Source organism: Plectropomus leopardus, chromosome 7 (genome assembly GCF_026936395.1).
Source record: "Plectropomus leopardus strain MGB_pleo_1.0 chromosome 7, ASM2693639v1, whole genome shotgun sequence".
NCBI lineage: Eukaryota > Metazoa > Chordata > Actinopteri > Perciformes > Serranidae > Plectropomus > Plectropomus leopardus.
Window position 1 is genome coordinate 26,302,868 of NC_142182.1, and position 27,503 is coordinate 26,330,370.

The 27,503-nt window shown below is 40.3% G+C and overlaps 1 protein-coding gene across 2 annotated transcripts in view; it reads right to left on the reverse strand.

Annotated features, from left to right (window-relative positions):
• Positions 1–274: 274 nt before the first annotated feature.
• wnt7bb (wingless-type MMTV integration site family, member 7Bb) overlaps positions 275–27,503 on the reverse strand; it is a 41,281-nt gene continuing 14,052 nt past the window's right edge. For both annotated transcript variants that reach the window (XM_042496284.2, XM_042496283.2), the window contains exons 3-4: positions 10,279–10,550; positions 275–4,815 (exon numbers count right to left, since the gene is read on the reverse strand). In XM_042496284.2, coding sequence (XP_042352218.1) covers positions 4,336–4,815; positions 10,279–10,550 — 752 coding nt within the window. In that variant the 3' untranslated portion in view covers positions 275–4,335. The remainder of the gene's footprint in view (positions 4,816–10,278; positions 10,551–27,503) is intronic.

Consider the following 27,503-nt stretch of genomic DNA (forward strand, 5'->3'; position numbering starts at 1 on the left):
AATAATCACTTTTTGCAGGCTTATAGTGGATTTATTTTGTTGGGGGGGGCATCACTTTTTCACTTTTAATGGAAAATAACAGTTTTCCATAATCCTTCTTGCTCTTTTCCATCTCTTTCTGATCACATTTCGGCTTGACACAGACATGGAGAAGACGCTCCTTTCCATGCTGGGAGAGATAATTGACTTCTGTTCCGTGCGTGCCACAATCAAGACAAGACCACAGCGCATTATGAAAATGTGCTGTGTACAAAATAACGTCAGCAAGTCAGCATACTGCTTGATTTATTTATTTCAGATTTTTTAATGATTTATGCTTCGTATTGCATTTGCCAGTTACTATATTAAGCGTGGTTGGAATGTTTGAATAACAGACTTCTTCATAAAGTTTGGCTTCAAACCCGGACACACACAATGACCAGATTTAATGTGTTTCTTCATAGGGAGAGAATTTATAAAAATAATAGCTTTGGATATTTGTTGGAACAGTCGATATGGGCAAGTGAACACTGAGCGAGAACATTCTTGTACTGACATGAGTTGAACAATAAAATGAAGAATGTGGATTCCTTACTCAGGGTTCAAGGATAAGCTTTCTTGTATAATACAACTCATCATTATGTTAAAGACACACCAGCTCTTTGACTGTGAAAATGCATTTGCACCCTTTTCAAAGGAAACATGATTTTTTTTTAATGCCTCCAGTTTGAGTTATTTTAATCTGTCAAAAGAAATTATAATTGTCAGAATGAGGCTATATGTTATGATATATTAATAAGTTACTTTAACTGAGTAAATATGCAGATCTATGTACATGACAACTGTGTTTGATCCATCTGAGTAGCCCCTCTACTAAAAATAAAATAAGTTAAAGACTGATGCACATACAAAATGCTAATCATGCAAAGTGCAAGACTAAGCTACATCAGTCTCTAGATCTCTATAATGTATGGTTATTATTGATGTGCAAATTTTATAATACATTCTAAACCTATTAATTAATATGTAAACCTAAAGATAAACTGGCCTGTATAATCTGTAAACCTCACGTGACCTCGAAAAATATAGATTAAAGCTGAATAGACGGCAACATCATGAACAAGTCAACAAAATAAAAAGTGGTTATAACATAAAGTGCCACAAAGCACTGCACATTCTCAGCCCAAAGCCAAGTGTTAGCATATCGTTCATTTAGTCTTTTTCACACTGCATGAATTCAAGGAAAATTTGGGAAATCCTCTTATTTACTTTCTTGCCCGCAGTTAGATGAGAGGATGAATACCACTTTCATGTCTGTGTGTCAAGTCAACCTGTTCTCATTCTCAGGACACTAATTTATGGTATTAATGCTTTGTTGCACCCCTTGGAATCTTATAACAGTGTACAGGGCACCCTTTAATGTCTCCATGTGATAAACAGTTGAAACAAATTGTAACAGCTCGTTAATGTTGTGAAATAGTTGCGGATTGGTTTAGGCAATAAAATTGCCTGGTTAGGTTTACAAAAAATATAATTGTTTTGGGTTAAAATAAGTATGTTTGTTACATAATGGCATGTGACGTCATGTGACTGATAATATGTAAATTGTGTAAGATTACGTTAGCTTTTGGTTTCACACAGGACAACAATAGTGGTCTCCTGGATGAAAGTCCGTTTTTTTTTTACCCATCCACCTCTCCTCCCTCACACCCTTCGCAGGCTTGCTTGCTCTTTCTACTGCATCATTTGCTCTCAGCATCATCCACAGATGGGTTCGCTGACATTGCCTCATAAACATGTTAAAGGGTGTTGTTAGCATCGATATCACAGGTGAAAGGGCGTGACAAAGCGGTTGTATCTGATGCGCTGGGAATGAGAACAGGCTGTTCAAGTTTGGATCTAGAGCCACGAGGATGTTAGCTTAGCATTGTATAGTTTTGGCCATCATTCCTATCATTTATGATAACATTGCACATACCAAGTTATTGAAAATGATCTGAGCCTGCTGAGACATTTCTAAAAAGCTGGCTAGCTGAAGTTAAGATGGTGGGAAAACACAGTTGAACAGTCGACAGACTGCTTGAACTAATTGTACATGCTGAAGTTGTCATGTCATTGTTCCAATGGCTCGTTATTCCAAAATCCCAACAGTCCAAAAAATGTTGCATTGGTACAAACGCCCATTGGTGGGACAGCCCATCATCCAGAAGGCCCATTGCTCCAAAAATACACTCCTTCCCTGTCGTCAGAAATATATAAGGCACTTATTTTTTATGCTACGAATAAGGCATACTCTGCCCCTGGTTTGCTTACCCTGATTTCTTACTGTAGCCACTTTGACTCCTCACGCCTAAACCTAAGCAATCCAACCAACTCAACCAAAGAAGGCAACAAGTACTAGTCATTCAGGTGCAGAGTAGGGCAAGCCATGCCTTTGCCATAGTAATATAATCTGTCTTTGAAAATGTTTATTTTTGAAGGAATGGGCCTTTTTTTCAAACTGTTGGAGTTTTCAGATAATAAGTCTATTTAACAATGGGCAGTCCCCTTGCAGATGTGCCCTCATTATAATCTAATTTATCTTTACCAACAAAGTGTTTTAGATACCCTGCAGTAGGTTAAGTGTTGGCATGTTTTACAACCTTTCTAGACTTTCTCATCATCAGACTTGTTGTGCTTATGCTCAGTCAGATTTTTTTTTTGTATCACTGTGTTCCCAGATCTCAGCAGTTACTTTGGTGAGTACAATGTTGTTATAACTGACAGATATTAGGTCTAAAACTCCTAAAATAACATCTAAATTGCAATAAAGTAGAATTATCCTTTAGCATTGCCACAGAATAAAGCTAATCTAGCCAGGACCAACATTTCCCCACACCTCTGATGAGAACAGTGAGTGTAAATCATCAGACCCAAGTTAGCCTTGTGTTAGGTGAAAAAATGTATACTTTGAACTATGAGTTCTTGTTCAGCAGCGGGTCAGGCTAATATTAATCTCCTCTATAGGTTTTATTTTTCTACTATTATATGCATGGGTGTGTAGTTAAAAGTAATCATTGCCCCAGTGACCACAGCTTTACAGATATTTATGGGCTAATCAGTGTCTTTTTAATTTAGACTGCAGGTTCAACTCAAACTGATATTTTAGCAATGAACTGCCAAACTGAGTCAAATGGGAGTTTATTTAGTTCTCATGAGTCGTATCTGAATAGAAAATATCAGTGCAGCACTCGACAACACATCCAGCAACATATCAGCTTCATGTTTAATGAACTGAGGAAGGATCTCTGCAGTTAAATTAGTTTTCTTGCTACTGTCTATTAACTGAAAATAGATGTTACTGCTCAGGGTAAAGGGACTGCAAACAAACTATGCTACAGTAAAATAGAACCAAGGTGTTTGAATGTGAAACACACTGTAATGTTGTTTTTGTTGTCAACACACCAGTAGCAATGAAATCTTTTTTTTTTCTTTTCTTCCTTTTTTTTTAAGAAAAGATGAGGCTTGGGAGGGTCATTTTCTAATAGACACACATTTTCAGTCAGAGTTTCTAAAAAGTATTTTTCTTTACACTTAGTACAAAAAAGACATCTCTACCCGTTAGTGCTTCGTTTTAAGATACTATAACATAAATAAACAATTTATTTTCAGTGTTCAGAACAGACAGTTCCAGTGTGACTGGAAAACTAACATACTCCACCATATTCCAGTTGGCAGCAGAGGGTTTAACAGAGTTCTCCACTCAGATTTTGGCGCACCCCAACGCACCGTACTTACAAAATGTTCTTCATTTCTACAAACCTCCAAAATACGCCCCAGCCAAATTGGGGGGTCATTCATGTCAAGATTCACTTATGCTCCCCTTTAGTGAAAAATACAACAAAACCCTTAAAGGTTTTCAATCAAAGACTTGACAAATCTGTCCCAGTCACCCCTCATCAGCCTCTGTCATTTTGATGAACTCCCAGGTTACTGTGCGTCCTCTCCATGCACGGGTCTCTTGTGAATTTACCAATTACAAATCCCAGAGTGCAAAGCACAGTTCCCATCCAGGGCCTCATTCATTAACTGTAGTCCCAACTTCACTGCGGATATATCAGTACATGAGCACGATCTCTATGTGACAGTAAAGTTCTGGGGTATTACCTACTGATATTTAGCATTTACTTTCTGAAAAGAAATTAGATAGATTCTGCTGTGCAAAACGATGCCATGAAGAGCTAATAGTGTAAATTCCATTCCTTTATTTCAAAATCTCTCACTGGTCCACGTCACGCTTTTATCTCGCTCCCTCGAGTCTTCCTCATTCAGTTAGTCCTTGGTGCCTCACTTTCTGGCACTGAGTTTCTCGTGTCCTTATTTGCAGGTAAACACCTCCGTCCTCTCACTGCACGTGTTGCACTTGACGAAGCAGCACCATTGGAACTTACAATTGCACTGCCACACTTTGGTGTACTGGTGTGTATTGTAGCCCCGCCCGCAGCACATAAGGTCGCAGCCGTCTGTATGTGGCGAGGTGCGGTTGCACAGGCGTCCCTGGGTGCCCACACTCCCTGTGGCTGCGTCCTCCTCGCAGTAGTTGGGCGACCTCTCGATGTAGACGAGGTCTGTCTCCATTGGCTTACGATAGCCCTGAGTCTGCTTCAGCTTGAGGTGGGTGGGCTGGCGCAGTCGGCTAGCCCGGACTACCTCCACATGAACGGCTTCGTTGTACTTGTCCTTGAGTACGTAGCCAATTTCTCGGAACTTGGGAAGTGTAGTCCAACAGGTCTTGGTGGTGCAGGACCCCGAGACGCCATGGCACTTGCACTCGAGCTTCATTCTTTCTTCTAGTACCTGGACAGTAAAAGAGAAAACAAAAGAGTTGTAGAACTGCAGCAAATATGGACATGAAATTAGACTCTAAGCCCCGTATTAATAAAAAGCAATGAGAACAAACCTTATGCGTTTCTATCTGTTCGCCTACATTTCGGGGGGGGGAGGCTTACAGCGAACATACATATTGCACACCACTCTCAATAACCTTGTATGTTTATGGCTAATCTCAATAAACAGATTCTGCAACTGGACAAAATTTTTGTACTAGAAGTGTTGAATTGTTAAAAATCTTAAATATCTGTTTATTGAAATTAACAGAAATGACTAGAAGAGGAAGACTCAACTCAAAGTATTGGCCCTTGCCTCCAGAGCTTTATTGTGATGATGACAGTCCAAAATTGCTGTATGGCTATGACTATGTGAATGCCTATTTACCACAAGAGATAAGACAAAAAATGCCATACCATAAAATTGCAGTTATTGTATTTTTTTTTAACCATGCACTGAACCACTGAAATTATCCTAAATACATGGAAACATCACTCTGTATAAGCTTGCATTTGAACTGGTCTGAACTGTTGAATGCTCTCTAATCTTTATTTCTGCATTTCGGAAACATTGACAGATGCATTATTTAAGTGAAGAGGACACGACACATTAGGCTCATATATTATTGCATTTTGTCCAGATGCTGCCAGAATGCAAGCTTTGTGTTGTGCCACTAAGTAAGTGAAAACAAATGCAAAATATGTCAGATTGACTAGATGTTGAGATGTTTATTTGATTAACTTTTTGTGTAAAATCTGTGAAGGCAATGTGTCATTTCTTATCTGCACCCATGCTTTTACTAAGTGGTGATTGCGCTCGTAGCTTAAACTGTAAATTCAATGTGGGTACTTAAATCCAATTGCCGACCTGGCTTGAGTGCAGAGCGTTAGATCTCTGTGAAGTAGACAAATCCAAGCATATCTGATTTTCTAGTCATGGATGACATGCAGTTGCATGTCCTGAGGGAAGGAAAATTGCACTTACTGGTAATATTCCATCCTGTAATTTGGTCTACCTTCCCTAAACCACATCAATGACTGAGAAAAATAAACATGGCTCTCATACAGCTATCAATCATCTTTGATCATTTGAATCCAGATTATTGTCTCATTAATTGTGTTGCACATGCAGCACAAAACAAAGACATGCTCAATCAATTGTTCACAGCTGGACAAGAGACATGAACTTTATTCGACAGCTGAAAAAATGTGACAAATAGAAGAAAGAAATGTTGCCACATTCATGAAAGTGGATCACAGTTATAGATTCAGATGCTTTTAGTCAAAGTGTAATTTTAAATGCAATAATGTCACATTTTTTAGGTTATTCCCTTACTCAGACTTGGACTTGATTTTTCTTTGAGGTTATGTCCAACATATGGTACACAGGGCAGAATGTCTTCTCCTTGAGGCCTAATCCCGGGGCATATGGGAAATATTGTGCGCTGTCGTCAGTATTTAAGTGTCAATCCTTTGCCCTGTGGGACTAAGAAACTAAAAAACCTCAAAATAAAAACTGTACCCTCTTCATTTTCTGCTCCTCAAAGGAACAGAGGGAAGAGTGGGGTTGGAGTTCGAATGGGTCATATTAACACGTCTGTAATAGTCCTGACATGACTCCTTCAACCAAATAAGGAACCCCTGACTTGCTCGAACGAAGCGTGTGTCTTTGTTGTATGAGATGTAAGTTTGGTTGGCAGGGCATTTTTCCAGTGCAGCTTTTTTTCCTGGCACTTCGCCTCGCCAGAAGCACAAGTCATCATTTCTATCAGACACTTACGAAATGTACACATGAGTTGTTCAATATCTCTGTCTGTCTTGTCCACGCGCTCATGTGGTCACAGTTTCCTGATTTGAGGACATTTGATTGAAAAAACTTGAGCTCCGCAGACTTCATAAAAGCCGGGGTCAGCTGTCAATCACGCCTCGCATGTTGATTCAGAACGAGGATTTCCAAAAATGTATAGCGCAGAAACCACAAGGAATTCCTGGCACAAGGAGTCTGACAGATGCATGGAAACATTTACTTAAACTGTGTCCATCAAAGCCTCTGATCTGTTACTAATTAGTCCAGTATGAGCAGATTCCCATCTAAAGATCACTTGTCAAACACATAGCCCCAACACAAGATGAAAGAGATCTGGGGATTCACTGGCTGTTCTTTCACATTCGGTTTAATCACGGAATCTATAGTAATTAGAGTTTTCTGTTTCATTGATGCTTCTTATCTCTGTTTAGGAAACAGTCTCAGTTGGATCCCACTGGAGGAACCACTGTCCTTCTCGTCAGACTCAGGATCATTTTTATCACCTCATTTGTCTTGGAATATATCGGTATTGAGACTCTTCTATACAGCTGAGTTCATGGCACACGATAGATCAATAAAAGCCTGAAGCAGACAAAGAAAACAAGCAGTATTGTGAACTTTCACACGTCACAAGAGTTAGCTCAAAGTTCAGTTCACGCATTTAAATGTTTACCTTTGAACTTCAAAATATGAATTTTGAACTAAATTCACACAAAAAAAAAATCCTAGCTTGAAAAATTAACTAGTTTATGTTTATTCCTTTGATTTTTTGTTTGTTTTTTTTTTATTAAGTTTTTTAGAACCTATGTGCACAGTTTAGATATGTGATATTTTTGCTCTTGGACTCTGCACAGATTTGTACATAAATGTCCTTGAAATATCCACATGAACTGGCTTCAGCAGTTCGGGTAGCTGCATGGACCCTGTATTGTCAGTGCATGCTGGGTATTGTAAATCCTCGCTTGCTGTAAAATAAGCGTTAACTGTTGCAAGAGTGAACAATGCTCATGTTCCAAATTTATTAGTTGCAAACTAATGGGCTCAGTTCAGGGTTCACCAAAAATAAAAGCACATTTAATGAATGCACTCTTTTAGTGTGTTCATGCACAACACTGCAAACAAGATCCATAAAAGTTATTAACTATTTTTCACAATAAAGAAAGCCCAGCAGAAACTGGAAGATAATCTTCTGCACTTAAACAGCAGTGTTTTTGTTTTTAATTTATACTTGTCATTTCAGGTGTTTTGTATTCAGACAAAATCCTCATGCAACACTCTGCTCTACACTTAGCAACCTATATTTGTCTCTGTTGGCTTGATAAAATCTAATAGCAATCTGGATATTTTCTTGGGCTACATGCAAATCACATTTGTTATTCAGGTCAACAACGTGGTAATAAGCTGTCTTGTAACTGTCAAGAACATGAGAAAAATACAAACTTGTTTTTGTTTACAGTTGGCAATAATAGCAAGCTACCTAAAAACTATTTATGAACTAACACAACTGCATGGATGAATCCCATTTACAGACTAAAAGCAAGACTAAAGTTTCAGAGGCTCAGACCTCTGTATCCTTAATAACCTCTTCCAGTCTAAGAGAGATTTCGGCTTCTTACTGTCTCAGCAAAGAGGAAATCTGACTTTTGCACATCCTCCTAGAATCCGAGTTTCCGAGCCCCAGAGTGAGAACAGCAACAGTGCCAACTGACAGCCCAACATGCCAGCACCCTGGCATGCAGCACAGACCCTATCAGTCTGCTGTGTTAACACCGGCATTGTCGGCCTGCTTTCACACCCTGAATAGACGCAGTCAAATGGCAGTGACATGTTTTGGTATTGTGCAGAGAACTGCAATAATATCCTGTTCCTGACTTTACACTTCATAATTCCATGAAAGGAGCTGGAAAGAGGGGATGGCAGTCCTCCATCTGGCAACCATTGGCCGGGCCCCATTTTCCCAGTGGACACGATAAAACCCAAGTTATTAATTAGATCCATTTGTCAACATAACATCATCTCTTCTCTTTTATTTACCTCTCACACTCTCTCTCTCTTTTTTCTTTCCTCTGTGACTGTTCTGAGATGACTAATAGCAAACAAACATGTCCGTATCGGAGTTTGCCAACACTCTCTTAGAAATAAAAGACGCCCTCTTAGAATGGAAAGATATGTCAATAATTGGCTGAAGCAAAACAAGCTGCTGAAAGGGTAACTGAGTAATCAATCCATCAGCAACTTGATCAATCAAAGTGTTTTGTCACATGACTATGTGACTTTAAGCTCTTTATCTAGAACTGTTTGCTCTTCTGCAAAGGAACACATTAACACATGCATGTATACATCAAGCTGTAATAAAATGTTTTGTGTTTTTAAAAGTCCAGTGTGTGGACTTTAGGGGAATGTATTGGCAGAAATGGATTAAAACATTAAAAGTATGTTATAATAAGTAGGCCAAAGTTTCTTTGGTTTATCAAAAAAAAATAATGAAGAAAATAAGAATTGTTATGTTTTTGTTGTCTCAGAATGAGCAATATATCTACATAGGAAGCGGGGTCCTTCTTCATGGAGTCCGCCATGCCACACTGCCATATTTCCACAGCAGCCTACAACAGACCAAACACTGGCTCTGGATAAACCCATTCATGTTTTCGCATTTTTACATTGGCTATTGTAGTTAGCAACCCCTCCGGAACATGCCAAAAAGCATTGAAAGAACACAGATTTTTTAACATGAAACTGCTTTATTCTGTGTATTTAATTGGTCAAAATCACTGAATCTGTTTCTTTTTTGGGAAAAGAAGAGATCTCTGGGGATAATTTGGCTCATGTCGAATATATCCTAATCAATCAGCACTAAAGGAATCCTAAGCAGGAGTTCATGGGATAAGTTTCAACTGGTTGCAATCTACAATCCTCACCACTAGATGCCACTAAATCCCACACACTGCTCCTTTAAAGAAAGATTACTTCATGTCATCTATATTCAAGGACACAACTTAATCACTCTGCTTTATTACAACTTGGGTCTTATTTCTGTCATGTGGGCAATTATTTCTATTGCTTTTGATAATAAAGTAATTACTGAGATATCAGAACACAACAACATTGCCACAGCAACATGGAGACAAGCACATGAACAGTAAAATAATACTCCAAACTGTAAACAGACTTAAAAAGTTAAGGCAGGCTATCTAAACCAATAAATTTGGAGATGAAAACATAAGTGAATGTGCCCAAAATGTTAAACTAGGGCAAGTACGATAGGTCAGATTTGAGTGATTAAGTGTTCAGTGTTCAAGAAAAAGTTTGTTTATGTTTCTTATCCAATCTGAGTTATTTAAAACAATGTTGCCAAATTCCTAGATCTCAGCAGTTAATTGTTGAATAAAATGTTAAAACGGATAATAAGAAAGATGAGCTAAACTATAAAAAAAATAGATCCAAGCTGTAATAAACTGGAATAACACTTCAAATATTATTTCTTAAAAGGTGTATAATATTAGAATATTGTCCATTCATTCAGAAAAACTTCATTCAAAAGGGATTTGCTGTTGCTCCCCCTAGATCACCTCTGGGTAAATTTTTTTTTCTTTTCTTCTGTGATTAAGAAAATAAAAAACACTTTACCTTTCTCCCTGCCTCATTGTTATGCAAGTTCATCAGGCGGCGCGGGGTCTTTTTAATCTCGCGGGCATCCACGAAGCGGCGAGAAAACTCGATTCCGTACTTGATGTCAGCCGAGCAACCTCCCCACTTCCAGCCCTCCTCCTGATTGTAATACCCCTGCTTCTCCCGGTCACAGCCACACTGGCTCAGGTTGCCCTGGCTGCACGCTGCTGTGATGGCGTGGGCCACCCCTGCCGCTGTGATGGCGTAGGTGAACGCTGCTTCCCGGCTGCCTGAAAGAGGGAAAAGAGTTCATTTTTTTCGAAATACTAGGATGATATGAGATATTAGCTTTTACCACAGCTAAGCAGCAGCCAAGCATGTTTAGCGCCCACTACAAGTAAAGACCCATGTAAACATATAACACTTGCTTTTGTTTTTTAAGCCAAAACATCTTTTGTATATCAACCTAAACTATATCAGCTGTTTTCATTAGAAATTTGCCATGCTTTTATAATATTGTAAAAAATATAACTTCTTATTTGGACTTATGCTGACCGCCGTCATTTTCTGCACACTGCAATCACAGTGAATGTTGCAGCAGATAAACAGCACAGAATCTCCAAGTCTGCTCCATTGACTTGATAAGCTACCAATTTTTCCTTCCCCCTCCTAAACAGCTTCCCTCCTGCACCTTGGTAGAAATGTGGTCACATTTCCGACCGCAACGTCCTTGGGCCCGGCCTGTGAGAGTGCAGTGTTGGAATTCCAGTGTGGAGAGAGCTGGTCTAGGTGCTGTCCAAAGTGCTGAATTCCTCTACAGGAGCACCTTGTACTGCTGCCCACACAGCAAACAGCTGGGGTCTGCAGGTCTGGCTGCCTCACTCACATGGCTCGCGCACATAAAAGGAGACACCCTGAGGTGCAAGAGCCAGATAGTAGTAAGACAGCACAAAATGAGATCAGCAGCTAATCCTAAACAGGAGATATTTTTTTTACCTGTGCTGTGTGTTAGTGCTGTTGAGTGGAAATCTTGTAAATTCAATTTATGTTAGTTCTGTGCTTTCTCCTGACCATGCAACAATCAAATTGAATAATTGTCTAGAAGTTCACACAATTATCTAACTGCTTGGATCATATGCCTCTGGATAAAATGCAAAAATTACAGTCTGAAAGCCAAAATAGGTCACTGTTTGTACTTTTTCTAATAAATCAGCCACAGCATGAAGTTGCAGTGTCACAATTACAGCAAGTAATGCAAATTTTACCAATTCCTGCACAACCTTGCAATTCTTGCCAATCGCTGCAACCTTACCAAAATATTTGCCCAATCATCATAGTTTTCCTTGAGTTTCACCAGTCATAGCAGTCCACTGCAAAATGTCAACAAAAGTACTTCCTTGTTCCTGGTTGTTAAGATGCAAGAATGGATACAGTTGCATCCAGATTTATTGCACATGCTGATAGAATCAGGCTGAGTTAGATTAAATATGCATGCTTAATGTTAGCATAAATCACAAACTCAGAACAGTGCAGTTGTGTTCTCACTGGAACAAGTTGCCATAAAGTTTTATTTATTTTTATTGCAACTAATTTTGCAATTTTTACTGACTCCTGTAATTTAATTGCAAAAATGCCTGAAAATATTGCAACATGCATTGCAATGTTTTAGAAAAGTTGCCATGAAATTAGGCATTTCAGGCAACAACAATCCCATATTTCAATTGATTGATGGTTGCGTTTCTTAAATATGTGAAATTATACCATTCAACACCTTCAGTGCTGCCAATGTGTCCAACGTCTTTAAATTGCCTTATTTGTAAAACCAACAGTCCAAATCCCAAATATATTCAGTTTAGATGTTTTCTTAATAAATGACCCAAAAGATTAATTATACATTATACATTATTAACTACAAAGACTGTTGTTGATTGATTTTCTGTTGATTATTTCAGCGCTGAGGCAAATCATCATTTTCATCATGGAGTATCAGTGACAGATTAAAAATGAAAAGGGAGCCAAAGGACTCTGGTACACATTTAGCCAAAAGGTTGGTGGCAAAAACCATGGCATACCATTCTTTTTTCCTTCTAAATATCTCAGAATCCTCTCGTCCTGCCCTAATGGCTACAGAGGGCTGGCTTAAAAGGCCTCTCCTGGTCTAAAACAGACTGTGGGCTATTATAACCCTGGTCTCCCTTCAACTGGCAGTAATCTGGAAGGGGCCGAGCAGCAGAAATAAGGCTAACCGCAGAGCAGAGAGGAATGTTTTGTAAGTCTTTTGATGTATGTTGTGTAATGTACTCAGTTGCAATTATTTGAGTCTCTCTAGGTAAAATGCATTTTTTTCTGCCCTCCAAAGAGCCAAAAGCTCCTTGATGATTTATCATTTTCTCAGTGGCTTTCAGAGAAACAGCCAAGAAACTTGTCAGATCAGTTTGGCAACAAACGTCACTGTATTACATCACATCTTAACAGCAACTCCAGTGTTCTGGACATTGTGACTTGATGTCACTGCATGCTGAAAATTTGGGTGTGAAGAGCAAATCTTCTTTACTTCTTTGTAAGTTAAGTCTGGTAGCATCTAGTTGGAACCGTCATAATTGTTGCTGAATTATGATGAGTTCTTTGTAGTGCACTGTATTGGACTATTGGCAATAACACACTCAAACATGTCAGATGTGACAGATTTACAAAATGTTTTCAAATGAATGGAGTTTAAACAAATATGCAAAACTTTCCTAGTGCAAAACAAAGCTGCAAAAGTTTGAAATCTGGTAAAACACCAAATGCAGAAATAAACTTTGTAAACATTCAGTACCTACAATAAATAAACTGATACTGCAGATGTACCCACAGTTGCGTCCACCAAAAACAGAAATAATATCCCAAAATGAGCAAATGGAGGAAATGTTTACATCTGCAGCAGCAAAGTACAACAATAAAGTGGAAATTATAAGGAAATAAAACACAAAAATGCCCCAGTATGGCCTGTGTCATTTTGCCTGACCAAATAAACTTTTAAGAATTTTAAAAGTTACTAGACGTAAAATCTTTGCTTATTTTACCTAATTTAATGGGCCCAGACAGTGCGGTCAGATAGAGCCAAGGCTGCTAACTGGAGTCTAGCCTTGGCATGTCTGCTTTGCATAAGGCAGAATAGTAAAATGTACTTATCTATTGGGGTTTATATTTGCCTTTGTCTAATTTTATGGAGCTTTTTTTTGCATTAGTTACTTCTAAATAAACCGCCTATATGCAGTCATTTGCAGCTGTTTTTTATTTCATTTCCTTTTTTTTTTTTCTTCAGAGGGATTTTTTGCACCTCTTATTCTAGTCTCAGGGGCATTTTCTGAACTCTTGCAGACGTTTTCACCCAAAGCCACTGTTAATTTCCTATCTTGGCACTGCTGCTGCAGAGCTAATACCACGGCCACAGGTTTGCCCGGTGGGGACTGACTCACAACCACTTGCTTCTTTGGTTAGCAGTAGAGCTGTGCCCCACCAGCTTGTGGTAACATTCTGCTGCCCCCACCTCACACACATGCACAGATGGAGTGCGTGCAACCATAATGTACGTGCATTCACACGCATACGTATGCACGCACATACTCAGTGACTGGCCACATAATAAAAATACACAACACACTCTCGCTGCCCTCCACCCTCACACACATACACTGTTAAAAACACATTTGCACATAGACGCACAAACAGAACGTCAGTGTAATGTTTAAAACAGGATAAAGGCAGTTTCCAGAGAAAGGGTGGTTCCCTCAGCCATAGATGCATGCCCATTTCTGGGCCCATTGAGTTGTGCTGCTCATGGGGAAAATGATGATGATGGGGCTTGTACTGGTTGTCACCCCCTGGTGGGTCTGGCCGTGCCAAGGCTCTGCCTGGCCATAATGAAAGCCAATTACACAATCCATGGAACTGCGGCGATCAAGACCCTCTTTTTTCTTTGTGCAATGAACCAAAGAAGACATCGGAAATCAGCTTTTTGAATTATGTTGTCCGCTGGGTATAAATATCCATGTGTATGGAGCCTTCAATCTTCCTTTTGCCTATTCAGTCATATTAAGTGTGACTGCTCTTTAAATCAAAAACAGAAAAACAAAGTTATTTACTTCATAAAAATAGTACTGAGTAAAGTGTGGTTAACCTTATTCTCAGGTTAGAATTTAAGTAAAAACACATTTTGGTGACTGAAATCAAAGATGTAAAGGTTCTGAGTGCACTGAACAAAACAAATACATTAATACAACCACAACCAGGAAACTCTAACAACAGAGCTCTGTTTTCTTGTGCTGGATGTTGAGTGTGCAACATCATTTTACTCCCGTGCCCTCAGGAAAGGAAGGCCCCGCTTTGCTGAACAGCCGTGTGGTTGATGAAATGCGGAGGAGAAAAAGCACCCATAACAGCAGTTGAAAGCCCTACAGAGGCTGGCCCCAGAGTCCTGACAGCCCTCCAGGAGGAACCACCCTGGGATAGCCTCGCTAGCTGCCAGTGGAAAATTGGAGTGACCAGAAAAACCTCAATGAACTTGGAAACATCCAGGAGAGAAGAATGGGGGAATATTAAACCAGATGTCTAATGGAGTTTAGTGGCAAGTGTCTGCTACACTATCCAAGAAAGTCGGAAAGAAGAAGATCAGCCCTGCTTCACTCAGAGCAGGTACAAGCGTTCATAAACAATCCGGTTATATCCCTGCGTCAGAGACTAAAACCAGAGATGTAGTGAAGGCTCCTGACTCAGTGCGCCTTGGCCTTCACATTAACTGACCACACCACTTTGGATAGCGGCCCCTGCTGCAGCGCCCGTCGTGTCTTTTGACCATCTGCTGAAACTGGGACACAAAAAGAAATCTCTGGATGTAGTGGCTTGCCGCTAAAACGGCAATCTGTGTTTAGAGCCGGAGGCAGGCACACCGCTAGACAAATTTCACATGACACAGCACAGGAGATTTACAACCGACGACACTATACAAGCAGCGCTGGTGTAGTATAGGCTAGCTGATGTAGTAACACTGCCGCTGACCTCAACAGGCCTCACTTCTTTCTTCAGGCCATGGTTAGGCTATGTTGCTGACAAGATATACTGAAGGGACTTTGACACAAAGCTAGGAGGCCACTGCTTTCTCCAAAACTAACCCAAGGTCAGTTTTGTTGCATGACTACCCTTTCACAGGATAAAGGGCTGAAATCTAAACTGAGGGGATCTGTTTTCTAGCTGGTGAGACACCAAACAGGCAACAAATCTATGTTCATGTTTAGTTTCTGGCACTGAGAAAGCTACTGACAACCAGAGTCAAATTCTGTGTTTGTGTCAGCATTCTTGGCCACAAAACTTTTGATTCTGATTCTGACAGTTAAGGCTGCACAAGCTCTTAAGAAGGTCTGTGGCTTATTGGAGCTGCAGTGAAACATGCTGTAAGAGCACTGGGATACGAGTGAATTACTGCAAAGGTGTGGAGGACATTATATTGTAAGAAGATAGGAAAAGAAATTCAGAAGATGAAAAGAGCTGGAGAGAAGTAGTTTCGACTGGAATACTGGTCGGGGTCTTGCCAAGGAATAGAAAAACACACAGATGCACAAACACACAGACCGGCAGAGCCCAGCAGTGCAGTTGAATGGCTTCTCCACACAAGCCAAGCCTGTTGGTGGAGCAGTGAAGGGGAAAGCTTTTTAAAGGCCCCCTCATCCCTGGACATGCACTCACACCCCGGGGGACAGAGGAGGATTGGATTGCATAAGAAATTACATCTCAACAACACAACGATACACCAGTTTCAGAGATTCATATCCATTAAGCACAAGGACATGTTGTCACGGACAAATGGCACTACAGTGAACAAAGGGAAAAGTGTCACCTGCTGGTGGCCAGGGGTCCTTACACTTGTGGTGATGTTGACTAACAGTATGATGTAAACAGGACAGGAAAGTTTGCGTTTTTTTTCTAATCTAAAAGACGTAGAATTTGAGAAGACCCCCCAAAAAATGTACCTCATTTCCCCAAGAACTATATTTTAGGTGGATGGGGAGAGATAACAACACTTAAACCACACTTTACTCAGTACATTACTGTTTTTGGAGCCGCATATCAATTCACTGACTTAAAAATCTTGTTTTTTTTTTTTTTTGCATGGTCCCCCTGTGCTCTCTGCCTTGCTGCACTTCCATTCTCCAAATAAAGTAAAAACCCTAAAGCCAGAAGGATCTTAAAAAAGAAAAAACAAAACTTTATACAGCAAGTTCAAAATATAAAACACACCACAAAAAAACTTCAGCAAACGGGCGTATCAAATAGAAATCTGAGATACTTTTCGCTGTTTTGTAGGCACTAAATGTATGTATAGGTTCATGCGCACTCTATATAAAAGTTATTTTCCACATTCTACATATATAACAAAATTATGACACCCAAAACACTGAAAACAAGCTTTAAGCGATGCCTTGCTGGCGCTGGAGCTGTGTCTCCAGGGCCCCATGGAAGGGGAAGAAAGTTGGAGGAAAATCCCTTTGCTTTGTATACCAATCACTGAACTGACTAATGCGCTCTCTACTACTGTTTTCCGTTCCGCTTTATGTACCGTTGCTATGAACATATGCTCCCAGCAAATTATAGACAAAGTTGTGGTCCGTGAGGTTTGCAGCTTGAGGAATTAGCACAGCCGTGTTCCTGTACAATAAAATAATATTGTTTTACCAGAACTAGGCTCCACATTCTCCGTGTACTCACATCATGGAGCTGGGGAAGTGACACGCTTTGGCACAGCCGCTTGCTGTAGGGTCCCGAGTTTGATTCATATAATAAGGAGGGCTTTGAGCAGTAAAGCTAAAACAATTATGAGGGTATTTAACGTTGCCGGTATTAAATGCTGAGAGTCTAAGTAAGCTGCCTCCCAGGCATAGAAAATTGGGCTGGCAGAACACATCTCAAAAGCATCCTTTTTTCTTCCCCTGATCTCCCTAAGGTGGAGATAAAGCTTTTTGACTGAATACCGAGACTTGCTAAAACAGGCACAAATCCTTCTTCCCACCCTTTCATCCTAATAATGAGGCCGAATCAGGACCTCACCTGCTCAGATCTAGAAATGTAGGCCTGTTATGTGCTGTGCATGGTAATCATCGAGTTCATTTGAGGACAGCGTTGAGGATTTTCCTCAATTTCGATCCCATTTGACTCTGTTTCATCTTCAACGGAAACATATTTACCGAGATATATATCAATCCCACATCATATCTTTGAAGATATCATTATCATCATCACTATAATCAGCGAGTCAAATATGCCACTGATGACATGTTTCCTTTGTCGTTACAAAAGAAGCCTCCAGACCTAACATTTCCATATTCGTTGATATCCATCAGACCCTCCAGGTCTCTTAACATCCTCTCCCTCCTACCAGCGTCTCTTTGCCTCAAACCCACTAACTCATTCTCTCTGAGCTCTCACCTAAGTGGGCCAGTAGCGGTGTGATTGTTGGCACATGTAAATGTCCAGTGGCGGCCCTGCGTGTAGAGAATACAGTGATCGGCCTGGGATTGTGTGGAACAAAGCGCACTGTGAGATTACAGTTGATCCTCTCGCATCCTGTTTCCTCCTGCGTCTAGCGGCACTGGCAGACACAGACAGACGCAGATCCCACCGATAACACAGCGCCGAGGGGAGGGGAGGGGCAAACGACACACACATACACACTGGGGCCCGAGGGCCAGGGCCCAGAACGACCCCGGGCCACGTCAGCAGACAGACGGTGGGTGGGCAGGAGAGAGAGAGAGGGAGAGAGGGAGAGGGGTGAGGGAAAGGAGAGGGACCCCAGCTCCCGACACACCCACACAGTCTGAGACAGAGATGGAGCTGATGAATGAACAAGGGGCCTGGCGATGATAGCGCTGTTTGGTTGCGTAGGACGAGAGGCCCCACCCTAGATACTGACACATGTTGTGGGCAGGGGATGTGAGGCAAGAAATTGGGAGAAAACGAGGAAGAGATGACCTTTAGCGAGCCTGATGACCACAGCCCACGCTCTGTAGAACAACAACACATCAGACTCCCCTATCTGATAAAAGGGGAAACATCCTACACATTGCCACACACACACACACATACAGTGTATATATATGACTGCTCTGTTTTCTCTGGACTCACGTAGAGGAGCGCAGAAAGGATTACCGCTACCCACATGATGATGGGCTGAAAAATAGGCCTTTTATCCATCACCGTTCCACCATAACACAATGCACGCATCATTTCCACGCTGTTATCCGCATAGCATCAAGAACTCAGCTGCCTGGGAGTGAATGTGCAGTTTTGCTGGTACATCAGAAATATTTTATTATTTTGCGAGAACAGCCTCGATATATTGACAAATGGCAAATATTTTTATCTATATGGGATTACAAAATGGGCTGAATGATTACTCAGTCGATAACCACAATTTGTCCGAAGGGTGAACAACCAACAAGAAACTAATCCCACAAAGGGAAAAACCTCGGCGGCAGTGAGATGATTGATGGTATTTTGGGAGTTCACCAGTGTCAAAGTACCCAATTATGTGCTCATGAAAACCCCCAGTTATGAAGAATGAGTTTTTGACTGTCTTTATTACACTAGTCCTGGGTATAACACTCATAGCCAAAGTGCACTAAGCTCATATGTCAACCAGGGAAATGTTGTAGTTTTTTCAAGGAAGACTTAAACTGTGAAGCTTCTCTCTCTAATGATGATCGCCTTCAAAATACAAGCGGCAAAGAAATCTGTTGAGTTTGGATTAATTTTTTTTTTCAAAAAGAAAGATTAAGTTGACAATGTAGGTGGCTACAGTTACTCTGTATGACTGACTCATTTGCTTTCAAGGAAAGAATGTTTATCCTGTAGTTGATATTTAACTTGAATGTCTGTTTTTAAGACGGCGTCACATGATTTAAAAGGAGTTTGTTGAAAGAGTTCAGCTGGTCGAAATTAATATTTCAACTTGCATTTCCTTTTACTTTGTCAAAACTAGGAAACAAAGCAGGAATGGAACCACATGGTCATTTGAATAGATTTTCTCGTCCGTTCATTATTAGCCTTAGGTTGGACTGCGATGTTGTACTTGCATTCTGCGGGGATATGATTTCACCACAAATGACCATCAACTGATTCCGAGAAGGGGAAGGAGCTCCGCCAGTGCATTTATAATCTGCAAGTATTTTGTTGTCCTCAAACCAGGAGCTTGTAGTGCAGCATTTGAGAGGAGAAATGCTGGCTATGTGGGGGAAAGCAAATGAATGGCTATTTTAAGCCTTGGTGAGGAGCGTAATGATTAACTACGACTGCTTCTGTAATTTTTTTTTATTCAACCTTCCTTTTCTTCTTAGCGTGTCCACACATAAACTGTAACTCGTTCAGCCACAGCTGGACACGTTTTTTGTTTTTTGCTGTGTCATTGTATTCTACAAGGTCTTTGAGTTTGCATGACTGCCTCAGGTAGCTCCATCTCTGCAGTGTTACCCTGCGTCACTTGGTTCCACGTTGCAATTGGTTAAGCCATTTCCAGTCTACCCAACTGCTGTGGGGTAGAGTTTCCGGTAATATGCAAACCATGGAAAAATGTGCCAGGGGAGAGATTGGAGGACCTTTATCCTATGCAGTAATTCTTAAACTAGGATTAATGCTTGCCGTATTGTCCCCAGTGCGAGGTTCGCACACCAAAAATGACCAAATTTTGTCTTTCTCCTCAAGTGCAAAGGCTCCAAAACTTGTCCAGGCGCTTGGTTCTGCATCTTTGAATTTTTTTAACAAGGCACCTACTGCTCATGTTGGGCTTTTCAGATGAAAATGGACATCTTTGAGGAAAGACTGGCCAAGCAAGTTTGCCTATAGAGACAACTCTAACACTCTTCACTGAGAGACCACAGGGACAGTCAAATGGCGTACTGCTGCCAGGCAGCATCTTCTTCTGGTAATGTTATGTTAGGGAATGTGTTCTTCAAGTATAACTCATCAACTTCATGATTAATCACAGAATATTTTGTTGGCATGCCCCTCGTATTTTGGAGTGTACCGCCTCTCACTCGTAGCTCTAGTGCCATCTACAGAGGCCCACACCATGGTGTCTTGTGCTAGTGAAGGTATCATCATACAGCGGTTCGTATAATATCTACCGAATTAGCGGCCATCTACAAGAACGATGTTACGTACTTAATGTAAAGGTCCCTAGGTTAGGTTTAGAAAAAGAAACATGGTAGGCTGCCTTTGGGTTTGACCAAGTAAAGTTATGTATAGATTAATGAAAAAAAAACCTGTTGGTGGACTTTAAAAACGACTTTAAGTTCACTTAGTTTCACCAGGTTCTCAACGCGGTATCCTGGGGCAAATTCCTGTCTTTTGTGACACATCCATCACCCAACAAGTCTCCTTACGCAGGTTTACGGTTTTTATACTACTTCTTTTTTACTTCCGTCAACACATTTGTCACGTTTAGCAGCCTTCCAGATTACATGAGTCACACAAATTACTGGCTTATCATTATGAGGGTTACATACAAATTATGAGGCATTGCTTTTTGAAGGTATACATTTGAACAGTGCATGAGAACAGCCTGGGCAAGATAAACAAAGGTTTACTGCGCTTATGACTTCAGTGGGTGTTACTGTCTTCATAAAGCTCCTTCACCTGATTCTATGTATAGAATCATTGCAGCTCCTCTTTGCCTAAAGCTGCCGTGTGGCCATTGTCCTCTGTTACAACATCAGTTTAAGTGGTCCAAAGAACTTTCTTCTGTAAGAGAATTGTTCAGGAAAATTTGATTGACACCGCAGTGATTCACAAATATGAGCCAAAGCCACTATCAATCTTTTTAATATAAGAATTTGGGGTTATATCAACTATAACAATGTAAAAAAGAAGATTTCATGTAGTAAAAACCAAAATCCTGTGTATCTATTGTCTCTGACAATCTGCATCCAACACAAAAAGACTCCAAAATCTTCAATCTTCAACAAATTCAGCCTTTTTTCCAAAGGTAAGGAATGTAAAACGCTAAACCCAAATCCAAAAACTTCTATCAACCACATCCTCGTTGCAGCTATCCTCCTCCACTGTTTAAACTAGGGATACACAAACCGACCTCAGCCCTGAGTTATATCTGGCTCTATCTGTCTGTCAGTGACCTTTCCCCTCCTCAGAGAGGGAGCTCTTCTCGAAGGAGCCCTGCATCTCCAGCTCCTGATCAAGTACGTGCCTGTCCAGGAGCTCTTTCCACACAAGTGGTTTTCAATGAACCTGCTGACTTAAACATCCTTTATCTGACTAGACGCTGGTTTGGCCCCTGCAGCCCTGCAGTTCTGGCAGGTGGATCTCCCGCTGCCTTTACTACACTCTCAGCTTTCAAGGGGATATTGGAAGACAAGGGAGGAGGGAGGGACCAACTGGCTAGTGGGTCATACTGTAAAGGAGGATGGGAAAACAGAGACATGAACGCACCTTCTATTCTCCAACCTGCCTTCAGCCTAAGCCTCAGCATTTGATCATACTTGCATTTGTTTTGGGAACCACTCAGATAGATTTCTTAGCCGGTTTTCATGTTCTCATCCTGAGAGTTTCTAGTCATGACGCACAGCTCCGGGCTACAACTCAGTACCTATCTGAGGTAAATAAGAGAGAGAGAGACAGAAAAAGAGAGTACATGGAAGAGAAAGTGCAAGGAAGAGAGGTATGATTTAGGTCACAGAGCAAAACAGACGTTCTTTGCATCTTTTCAGAAAAGCCTTTTTGTTTTAAAGTAAGATTAATAAATATACCACTTCTTGCGTGCAGTTCTACAAGCATGTTGATATGTTCTTTAAACAGCAAATAAATACAAACTTTGGTTTATAGTACAGCTAAAAACAAATACACTGCTGTATTCCCTCCGCAGCAAAAGGCTCACCTGCTCAAGTGCTGCATCTATTCTTGTGCAATGGGCCAGAGGCAGAATGATTGAACTTTTGTAATATTTCACTGCCTGCAACAACAAGAAACCTCTTTCAGATGACAAGCATGAATCAGGACGGTGACAAACTGGCTGGAAAGTCAAACAGAGAGTAACCAGAGCAGGCCGTTTTATGACAAGGGGGCCAGTGTTGGCCTTTGATGCTGAGTGTAGCCGTTGAAAGGTGTCCATTTTCAAGCTCTAATCGCGAACATCAAGTGCATTGCAATTTGAACGGAGCTGTAAGTTGTGCTTAAGCAGGTCTTACAAGTGAAGGGCATCTTTATTACAGGCGGTCAACCAAAGGAATGTCTGATGGTACACAAGATGAGGCTTTTTTTAAGTTCATGTAACAACATAACAATAAAGCTGTAGTTGTAACTTTATATGAAAAATAACTTTTCATTGATGCTGAAACTGTCACTGCATTCACACAGTGCTAAATGAGACGGATAATCTGTAAAAAAAATAAAAAATAAAATAAATAAATATGTTTGCTGAGGCACTTGTAGATGGTACTTTGTTTGCCTGTTTGCAACATAGTAGTTAGGTCACAAACTTTCTCATTTTACAGCCAAAAAGTACACTGAAATATGTTTCTATTAGTATAATAATTCCTTGAAAAATTGAGGTGAAGTTTAGGCAATGTAGTAACGGGGTATTGATTCATATTTGATCAGCACTGTCCACATTAGTTTGGCAGTTTGACCACAGTTCACAAGCAGTGATTGACCTCAGCTCCAGAGACTCCTCAGCTCTGATCAGATTGTTTTTAGTGCACCACTGTAGATTTTTAGCAAACAACGTAAGCAGCATTAATAATAATTTTAATAATAATGGGGGAAATTACAAGTTGATTTATGGTAATAAACAGGACTCTGTGGTTATGCTGGTTGATGGAGATAAGCTGTGAGAAATACTGGTCCATGGCTTCCTTTTCCTTTACAAATGTAAAAAGTCAGTAGTTCTTGAAACAGTGTGTAATGAACCTGCAGTTTAATGGAATTCCACCTCGGATCAACTTTCTGCAGGTTCATTTAAGGCTACAAATTTCCTCATTCATCCACATGGCTTTTTGACAGCAGATTTAAGTTTAGTCTTAAGTGGGGCAACTATGTCCAATAAGGATAGACATAACTGATTAAAGGCTAGTAACTGGTGATTTGTATTGGAATGAGTGGGTAACATATGGCCAACTAAGTTTAAAAGTGAGGAGAAGGACTGGGCTGTGTATTCAGTGAAAATACGGAACTGTAAGTTATGCTTTTGAGGTTTAATAGTATTTTGGAGGGCTGTGTTTAGGAGGATGCACATGTGGTAAGAAATCAGCTCTCTAAAAGAGAGACTGTTTAAAGTCAATCCAAGTGTAAACACTAGGTCTAGTGCGTGTCCACAGTCGTATGTTGGACTGTGTACATGTTGGATAAAATTGTAGGATTCAGAAATATTTAAAAACTTGGTTGTGGCACGATTAGAGGTGTTGGCAACATGAAAAGTAATCCCCAACAATCAAAATTTTTGTCATTCTTAAACACACAGGCTAAAAATAAAAAAAAACAATAACTACAGGGTTAAAAGTTGGGGGCAATAAATAACAATACAGAGTACTTTAGGGACAGTTGATTTTAAACATCATCCCCTCAAAACTTTGAGTAGTTAACAAGTAAATAATGTGTTCTTTATCAAATTGACAAAAATCCTGAATGTTTTTCAATTTTGTATTTATTGAATAAAACAGCTTTGTTAAACCAAGTGCAAATGAACTTTATCTGAAAAATAAAAATGCTGATTTCATAGTATACAGCACTTTTACCAAGTACCACAACAGAATTGATTTTTTATGTTTCTCTGTTGTCTTGTTGTATTTAATTAATCTCATATAGACAACCTCAGAAATGTGTCCTAAAATCCGGAAATCAGTTTGCATTTGAGCACCTCCAGTTCCCTTATCTCAAAATCAGTTTTTGATTAGATGCCTGAAATAAGGTGTTGGTAACACAAGCTTAAGAGACTTTCAGGCTTTGTTCTAAGTGGCTAAATGAGACTTCAGAACGTCATCAAGCCAAACCGCACTGAGCAGTGCTTCACAACCTTGTGGTAGTAACATGACCGTGGTGTAGTTCATTTGTAGCCTAACATTAGCTTTTTACTTTTGGTGATCGCATTTAGGCTTCAAAAATCCTGAAAGTGTTGTTTTTTTTGTGGAGACTATCTTGATGAACAACACATATAAGTATTATAAATGTTTGTTCACCACAAAGCTTATTTTCTGCAGTGATCTTAAGTCTAATGGAAAAATCCCACAGGCTTTTTGACAAGCGAACCACGGGTGATGCTAACTTCTGTGTCCATAATCTTCTCTTCGCGAATGGCTGTGGGGTTATGTATGTAGTTATGAAGTATTTTCAAGTCAAAAGGCTTTAGTTCAAGGGAAATCCCAAGTCATTGGTGTTAAAGTCCAAGTCGAGTTCTAAGTCTTTTTTTCGATTTTGTCAAGTCGAGTCTGAAGTCCTCACATTTATGACTCAAGTCTGACTGGAGTCCAGGTCATGTGACTCAAGTCTACACCTCTGGAATATAATGACAATTTCAGAAAATACAACAAAAATATATATTTCATAAATATTAACAATTACAGCTTTAAAGGAGGAAAAAAGTACAAATATACAGTAATAGTGGAAATGATTATTGAAAACTGAATCACCAGAGTTGTGCAATAGAATAAATGCAAAAGGAAAATAAAGCATGCTCATATAATTCTGTTTGTGTGTAAAAGTTGAGGTATGGGGCAAAGATCACTGGCTGGATTGAAGACACGTCAACTTATTATGTGAGATGTGTAACAGAAACCACATGGGGCTTTCGATGCACTTCACGCGTGGGTGAACACACTTAAATACGCATAATAAAACGGCATCAACAAATCACAGCCCCGGGATCAGTCTTGACAGAAATATTTAAAATAGAATGATTCATCCAGAAACCAGGCCAAGGATTATGATTGGAGGCTTGACCACGTTCGCCATTCTCATCCTGAAACCCTCCCTCCTTTCCTCCTGACTCGCTGATGGATTTGTCTCTAATTTCATTATTACTTCTTAATAGACTGCAACAAACCACTCAATAACACCCATTTCTGTTAGCACAGGATAATTCATTCCACATTTTTTACAGACTCAAAGTACCAACTCATGCCAGCACCATAGCAGGGCACAGGGAGAGGACTGCTACATCTGCTTTTGCAAAGGAAACAGAGACGCGCTTAAATTGCCAGTTTCAAATCTCACTGCGAGTTTATGGTGTTGTTCTCCAATTTGTCCGTTAGAGCATAATAAGGGAGCCAACGCTCTTTGCGAAACAGAGAAACTGTTGAGGGATAGAGCTGCAACAAGAATGGGGATGCTTTCATTTTTCCATCAATCCATCTACCCTCAAGTCTTGTGTTCAGCAGAGTGTCAGGCAGTGGGGAAGGTGCCAGCAGAAGCCATCTTCTGAACTCAATACACTTTTTCTGTTTACAGTAGAAGAGTGAAATAAATATCAAATGACCGGCCTTTGAAACGGAATCACCTCTGCTGAATGGAGATATCTCAGGCTCTGTAATGCTCAATAACCCAACTATTAATGTGCGTTCTCTTGGAAAGCAAATGTAATACCATGGAGAAGCTCCAGAACAGAAAGACTGCCTCCAAGAGCAGGCAGCACAGAGAGAATGCATTAGACTTGCGGTCGGCTGATCTTTAGTTCTTGAAAAAATGCCGACATCTCCTCCCTCCAGTCCAAAACTAAGACTGGATCACAGAGCGGGGGGAAAGGTTTAGTGTTCATAATTTGGGGGATTTGAATGAAAAACTTAAATGGGAGCGGAACGGGAATAGCTTTTCCCCTGTACTTGATTATGATGATGTGGGAATTTGCAGATTCGGAGAAGGGATTGGAACATTTTGTTGAAGGGGTGTATTCCATGATTTCATATGCCATGCTAAAGAATTCCATAATGCATACAGACATGGTCAGAAAACATGGTTACATCTTCAGTCATCAGCAACAAACACTGGAAACTCATCGCGACTGAAAATGTCGTGTGCGAGTTGATGGCAGTTTGACAAAAAGGTGTTGAGGGAAAACGCTAAATCGCCCACTTTTGGCATGGAAGTTCTGCAGTAGCTGTGGCTTCTGTGGTCTCCCACGATGACCTAGTGGGACATTGCTAAACTGAACGAGCACTTTCAGATCCCAACCAACAGCCTTCCCACCTACAGTACTGAAGAGTTTCATCCCACTGCCTCAAGATAGAAAAGCCAACCACACACCTGTATCCACAAGTTCTACTGCTTGATTAGGCTTAGAGTATACTGAGGGGAAAAGGTTTAAACATCAGTTAATGGTAAAATTGTGTGTGTGTGTGTGTGTGTGTGTGTGTGTGTGTGTATGAGTAAGAACGCTCTAAAGGCTAATACAACAGTTATTTAAAGGTATATTGTGCTGGAATTGTCAGCAGACTGCTCTAATGCACTTTTTATACTTTTTCTTACGTATCATGTAATCATGAGCCAGAAATGTGTCTATATCCCACGTATGTGGGAAGGCTGTGATCACATGATGCAAAGGACAAAACAGAGTAATTTCCTAAAGAGACCAATGTTTGGGAGCATGTGAACTTTGGGTCATTTGATGGTACACTATAACCATGTTTCTTAAGCACAGAAATTTTACTTTTCTAAACCTAACTTCTGTAAGTGTATGTTTACGTATGTAATGTCATTTGTGGGGCATTCATTCATAGGATATCATAGAACTGTCCTCAGGGGATACATTATCGTTGGTTACTCAAAACCAACCTCCGATTCACCGTGCTTGGCATTTCACCTTGCTGTATTTACATTTTTTCAGCACCGTGTTGTCCATGATTTTTGTAGTTTCCTCTTGGATGTGTGCTGTTAAAGGTCTGAGTCAGAGGGCAGGGTCTCTGCAGATAAATACACCACCACTCACCTTCTAGTGGATCATAAGTAATGGTTGAGAGGGATTACTTTTGTATGACTCTATACATTTTTTGGGAAAATCCTGCATTGTTTTCCTTTAAGGAACCGCACATAAAAACGTATGTTACTGCAGGATGATATAGATCAAAAGGGTCACAGTATGTACCATTGTTCTATATTGCACAGAATTTTCCCTTCTATAGGGGTAATTCTTAATCATTACACCCCGGGTCCGACACTAGCACAAAAATCATTCAGTTAACATCAGAGGACACTGCCACTCTCCAGACAACCGC